The following is a 6,264-nucleotide window of genomic DNA, read 5'->3' as shown; positions in this document are numbered from 1 at the left end:
CGTGTTTCTCAAAAGCAGGAAGTCCGCCAGACCTTGGCGACTGCTAGACAAGCCTCAGCCCAGGCATGGCCTCCAGGTCCCAGGGCAAGGCCTCGCCTGCATGTGCTGGGGTGGAGGGGAAGGGGGAATGACAGAGCAAGCAGCATGCCTAGGCCTCAGGAGCTGTGCCCTTCCTGGCACCCCTGTGAGTGCGGCTCCTCCAAGGGGTTCCTAGGCCTCTTGGCATCCCAAGCAGCATGGGGAAGGCAGAGCTAGGCTTGCTTCCTACCAGGGACAGACACAGGAGACCCAGGCACGCCCTGTCTCCTGCAGCCCCAGGGACTCAGCAGATGTCTGGGACAGGTGATGGGCTGCCCTGAAGCTCTGAGGCCTGTCCCTGAGAGGAGACTGTGACAGAAGTGCTTCCCCCCAGAATTGCTCTGGGATTCCTCTCTAGAGCAACTGCTCCCACTGCATTCCAGATCATCCAACTGCCAAGTGTCCTCACACAGAGTTTCCAGGGAAGTATCTGATGCATGAAGCAAGGGCAGAGTGGCAAGAGTGAGACTGTACAGATACATATGGATGCACTGTGCAGGGTGGGGAGTGGCAGTGGCAGTGCTGTGAGGTGGGCTGCTCCCACCCAGGGCCCACATCTTCTCACTGCCCAGAATCTCAGGGGAGGGCCTAGAAGGCACCCAGGTCTCCTGCACACATGCCTGAAGTGGCAGCTGTTCTGGCTGCCCTGACTGGGGCTGGTGCGCACACGATGCACTGGGACTGCAAAGGGACTCTCAGAAGGGCTAGAGCACAGCCCTTTCCCCACGCAACCCTTGCTAGGTGGGGCCCAGGCCACTATAGCCCCTCTAACTTCACAGGGCCCCAGGCTGACTCACGGGGAACAGTCCAGGTTGAGGCTGCAGATGGCAGTGGGGCTATTCCCAGATATTTGAGAGGGGAGCAGAGTAGGCGTTCCCCAGGGCAGCTACTCCCTGAGGCCGACCCCTCCCATCCCTGTCCTGGTTTGAGGGCACCCTGGCCTATGACTTGTCCTACAGGGCCAGCATTGCCCGGAGTCAGATCACAATCACTTTGTTAGGAACACAGTTGGGCAGCAGAGTCAGCTGCAGGTTGGGGCAGTCTGGGCCGTGGCACCCCTGCCCCTCTCCCTGCTGGAGCCCAGGGGCCTGGTGCCCAGGCTCTACACAACTGCTGCCTCCCGGCCGCAGCTCTCACTTGTTCTCTATGAGCATCTGCACCTTGTGGACGAGGTCCCGGGCAATCCGCAGGATCTCCTGGGCATCGTGACGCTCAGCCCTTTCTGGGGGAAACATGGATAATTGTGGGGAGGCCCAGAGAGAGGGTAGCAGGCTGGGAGGAGCACTGTTGCTGGCTACTCTGCTCCCTTTCTACCTGCTGGATTCTATTTTTTTTTTTTTTTTAAGAGACAGGGTCTCACTATGTCACCCAGTCTGGTCTTGAACTCCTGGCCTCAAAGATCCTCCCACCTTGGCCTCCCGAAGTGCTGGGATTACAGGTGTGAGCCACTGTGCCTGGTCCTGCTGGATTCTTGACATCCTGCCTACGGGGAAGGGACCCCAGAATTCCAGAGAATCCTCTAACTCTGTCCAGGCCAGAGGTGGAGGCCCCCACATCCCTGCTGGGGACAGCCAGCATGGCTAGACCAGCTCATACCGTTGAAAAACTTGATGATGTCAGTGAAGTCCATGTTGTTGTCGCGGATAATCTCTCGGTAGGCCTCCACCAGGGCAAGGGCGATGAACAGGACAAAGTGCTCTGATGAGATGTGCCTGGCCGCCCAGATCACCTCCCACACAGCAAACACATCCTCGTATAGCAGCTCTGGGGACGGTAAGGAGCTGGTGCTCACCAGCCCAGCCACGTGGCTGGGGCTAAGGCTGAGCCTGGCTTGCCGTGGGTCTTCAGGTGGAGCCAGGTGGGGAGTCAGAGCACCAGGGGCCAAGATCATGGGATTCACCCCATTACACACGACCTGGTTCAAGAATGGGGGTTCTGCACCCAAGACCCCACTCTTAAATAATTTCTGCACACTGGGTTCCTGAAGACTCCATATTTGTACTTCATTTCACCAGAGCAACTCACGTTTTGTTTTTTTTTTTTTTAAAGAGGGTCTTGCTCCATCACCCAGGCTGGAATGCAGTAGCACAATCATAGCTCACTGCAGCCTTGAACTCCTGGGCTCAAGCAATCCTTACACCTCAGCCTCCCAAGTAGCTGGGACTATAGGCACGTACCATTATGCCTGGCTAATTTTTTTCATTTTTTTTAGAGATGGGGTCTTGCTATGTTGCCCAGGCTGGTCTCAAACTCCTGGGCTCAAGTGATCCTCCCACCTCACTCTCCCAAGTAGCTGGGATTACAGGTGCAAGCCACTGCACTGGGCTCAACTCTACTTTTATAGGCCTTGCATCTTGGTGCTCAGGGAAGCTTTGCTTTGAAAAAAGTTCTGAAAACCATTACCTGCCTATTAGAGTGGTGACTGCCAATCCTGGACTACACTTTGGAATCAGCTAGGGAGCTTTTAAGAACGCAAACACCCAGGCAGCTATACTTAGTAAGTCTGAGCTAGGTGGGGCTCAGGGTATTGGTAGTTTTTTAAAGCTCTCCAGGTAGTTCCAAAGTACAGTTAGGGTTGAGAACCACTGGCTTTGGGGAAGAGGGATCTCCCGCTGCCCCTGACCCTAGCCCCAAGATCCAACCCACTTCTTACCTCTCTTAAAATCCAGCAGGAACCAGCGGTAACAGAAGTAGAAGTGGGTGTAGTCTCCATTCTGATGCATCAGTTCAAACAGCTCTGAGTCCAGGATCTTGTGTGGGTGGGGAAAGGAAGAAGAGACTGAACCCTGAACTGCTGCTGCCTCTCTGACCACTCCTCACCCTCCATTCCCAGGGAAGCATGGGCTCCCCAGATCTGGCCATTGGCCTCTCTGCTGTGCTATGCCTGGTGCCTGGCAGCGCACTCTCTCCCCATCAGGTCTCCTTGGGTGGGGGGCTGTACTCTGCACCCCACCTGTCTCTCTGGGCTATATTCTTTTCAGAGTTATACCATTTTCTGAGTATTCAATTTGATCATCAATCCCTGCTATTCTCCAGAATTTTCACGGGAACAAGCATTCACACACACATACTCCTCAATTTGTAACATTGAAAACAATGTTTTTTAAAATGAAAGAAACTAAGCTTATATGTAAAGGACATTTTTGGAAAGCTCCCTGGCCTCCCTGTGGACAAGGACAAACCCAGCACTGCCTGGTCATGTACCCATGGGCAGCTTACCTGGATGAGGGAGCGCATATTGGCAAAGTGGGTGTCCATGGCACCGCCATTGGGGAAGTTCTGGCTCATCCTTTGCATGAGGTGGCTGAAGCAGCTGTAGGCCAGCTGATCTGAGGGGAGACAGGAGTGAAGCCAGCAGGGCAAGAGACCCCAGAGGGCTAGGATGGCTCACATCCTTCCCTTCCAGACCTACCATCTTCTGTTCCTTTCTCCAGCTAATGTCAGCCCAATCCCAACACCATTTTAGGAATCCCCCTCATTCCCTCACCATCGTCGAGGATGACCAGGAGAGGTGCCAGCAGATCACACATGCCCTGCACGTAGCCCACGTCCAAGTGCTCCCACACGTAGCTGAAATGCCAGGGACAGAGTCACTGTGGCTATGCTCCATCCTTCCTTCCCCTCAGGGATCCCCGGGGAGATGGCCCTAGAGCAGCCTGCCACCCACGAGTCAGCCTTTCCATGACCCTGAAGCACTTACTGTGCATCCCACACTGGGAGACAGTAGGGAACAACCCATGGCCTCTATCCCCAAGGCATTTGAAAGAAACATGAGGCCAGCACAGCTCGGGATGTGGGACAGAGGAGGGAAGTCAGGTAAGGCTTCCTGAAGAAGCAGCTGAAGATCCCAAAGACCTCTAAGAACGAAGAGGGGTGGAGTGAGGGGTGTTGCGGGGAAAAAGTTCCAGACACAGGGAGCCAAGTGTGATTCAGGTACAGGAGAGAGGAGCAGGATTCCTTCCAGATCTAACCTTTTACAAAGTAGCTGGTGGCAGTCAGGGTGTGGGACAGGGTCCCCACCTCCCACCCTGAGCCCTGCCCCACAATGGCACCTGCACATGATGTCTCTGAGCCTCTCAAGGTTGGAGGGCGTGAAGTACCAGTAGTTGCGGTCACATCTCTGCACATCCTTGTCTATGCGGTGCAGATTTAAGGCCACGGTGTCCAGTAATTCTATCTGGAAATGTAGAGGGCTGTCAGGGATGAGACTGGCCAGCCCCTCCCAGGTTGTGGGCAGGAGGTGGTGCCCAACAAAGAAATGCTGCAATTCAGGGAACCCAGGGAACCCCGAGAACAGAGTCCTCTGGGAATGCTGAGAGATGGGCTTAGTGCTCCCTCCCTGGACAGACAGAGCACCCCCACCTTCTACCCTGCCAGCCCGTCCCCAAGCTTTGGGATGTCAGGAAGGCCTCTGGGGCCAGCTGGGAACAATGCCTGAAGAACGTCCACATACAGTGTAGGCAGCAGCACACACAGCCGCAAGCTCTTCTCCTGCCTCCAGCTCTCTGGTCTGAGAAGCCTTCTCCTGGCTGGGATCTTGGAGCTCGGAGAAAGTGTGGGCTGCAGGGACTGACTCATGGGACCCTTCCTCCCCACCGCCATCCTCCTCTTCGAAGCCCACATTCTGCCCCTCATCTAGGCTTGACTGGATGCCCGAGGCCACCGAGTAATTGCGAGAGGACGGTAGTCCTGAGTCTGGAGAGTCGAACTCCACTGACTGCTGCTGCTCCACCACGGCAGTGCCCTGAATCCCGGCTCCTGGCTCCTGCTCGGGCTTTGGTCTGGAATCTTCAGGGCCCTGGGGCCCAGGGGGCTCCAGATCATCCACCGAGATAAATACCTGGTAGGAGTGAAGAGACGGTAGCTCCCACCTACACTCCAGGAACTTCCCACAGCCCCTGCCTCCTCCTTGGGTTGGAATGGAGCTGGAATGGAGAATTCTCTTCACTCCCCTACTCCCACCGTGGCCTCCAACACTGCCACCACTGGGTACCAAGCCAGCTTCTGACCCAGCCAACAGGGCAGAGAAATCAGGTTCTCGGCAAACACGAAGATGCCGTCTTCGGCCCTATCTAGTCTCTGCCTTTATGAAGTACTGTAGGGCTTCCAGTGGTTGCTGCAGAGAAGGGATACCACAGGCCTGCATACTCGGTGGCGAGTTTGAGTTAAGTCTCATTCTACAAATGCCTGAAGTCACGAGACCAGGAGAGTGTCCTCAGTGTTTTGGTGTAGCTGCTGGGGCATCCTGGTTGGAAAGCAGGCCAGAGGTTTTAGGAAAAACAAGTTTTCCCTTATTTTCACTACTGAATGTTCAACACGACAAGATAGAAAGTTCTGTATCAAGTACCTAGTCAGTTACATTAGCCCTCAGGCAAGGTGAGAAGTAACAAGTAAAAGGAAACATATTCTGACTGGAAACAGTGGACCTATCACAAGTAAAATAAGAGACATACACAGACCATTTTTGTTCATTCTTTTTCTATTTGGACTTCGTAGGGAAGGGAATGCTAAAGGTAGTTTTCACTTTAGGCAAGAAGCGTGAAGTAATTGGGTAAGGCCATAATTCTCAGGCAATCAAGAGCCTCAGAGCACTGCCAACAGGAAGGCTGCTGCTGCCTGTGAGCTGAGCAGCTGGGCACCGTACAGACTCAGGTTTCCCCAACACCCAAAGCCAGGGAGAAAGACAGTATGTTCATGAATAGGGGATTAAGAACAAATCACAGGCCGGGCGCGGTGGCTCACGCCTGTAATCCTAGCTCTCTGGGAGGCCAAGGCGGGCGGATTGTTTGGGCTCAGGAGTTCGAGATCAGCCTGAGCAAGAGTGAGACCCCGTCTCTACCAAAATTAGAAATAAATTAATTGGACAACTAAAAATATATAGAAAAAATTAGCCGGGCATGGTGGCGCATGCCTGTAGTCCCAGCTACTCGGGAGGATTGCGTGAGCCCAGGAGTTCAAGATCGGCTTGAGCAACGCAGCAAGACCCTGTTTCAAAACAGACCAAAAAACAAAACAAAACAAAAAAACTCCACACATACAAAAAAAGTAGAGGGGAATTGCCCCAAGATCTGGGCACAGGGCGTGAGAGGCTTCCTAAGAAGCTGCTTCTGAGGTTGTAGTTGTGACAGGGAAAGGAATAAGGAGAAGAGGTTGGAGATCAGGGGCCAAAGAACACTGAAAGCCACA

General features: G+C 54.1%; 1 protein-coding gene across 2 annotated transcripts in view; it reads right to left on the bottom strand.

Annotated features, from left to right (window-relative positions):
* Nucleotides 1–488: 488 nt before the first annotated feature.
* The window catches only part of SGSM2 (small G protein signaling modulator 2), a 34,465-nt gene continuing 28,689 nt past the window's right edge, over nucleotides 489–6,264 (bottom strand). For both annotated transcript variants that reach the window (XM_012653044.1, XM_012653046.1), the window contains 7 exons: nucleotides 4,532–4,918; nucleotides 4,131–4,255; nucleotides 3,566–3,648; nucleotides 3,298–3,407; nucleotides 2,732–2,828; nucleotides 1,675–1,842; nucleotides 489–1,300 (listed from right to left, as the gene is read on the bottom strand). In XM_012653044.1, the coding sequence (XP_012508498.1) occupies nucleotides 1,212–1,300; nucleotides 1,675–1,842; nucleotides 2,732–2,828; nucleotides 3,298–3,407; nucleotides 3,566–3,648; nucleotides 4,131–4,255; nucleotides 4,532–4,918 (1,059 nt within the window). In that variant the 3' untranslated portion in view covers nucleotides 489–1,211. The remainder of the gene's footprint in view (nucleotides 1,301–1,674; nucleotides 1,843–2,731; nucleotides 2,829–3,297; nucleotides 3,408–3,565; nucleotides 3,649–4,130; nucleotides 4,256–4,531; nucleotides 4,919–6,264) is intronic.

Source organism: Propithecus coquereli, unplaced genomic scaffold, assembly GCF_000956105.1.
Source record: "Propithecus coquereli isolate 6110/MARCELLA unplaced genomic scaffold, Pcoq_1.0 Scaffold409, whole genome shotgun sequence".
In the NCBI taxonomy this organism is placed as follows: domain Eukaryota; kingdom Metazoa; phylum Chordata; class Mammalia; order Primates; family Indriidae; genus Propithecus; species Propithecus coquereli.
The sequence above is the reverse complement of the archived record's forward strand: the minus strand, read 5'-3'. Positions and strand labels throughout refer to the sequence as shown.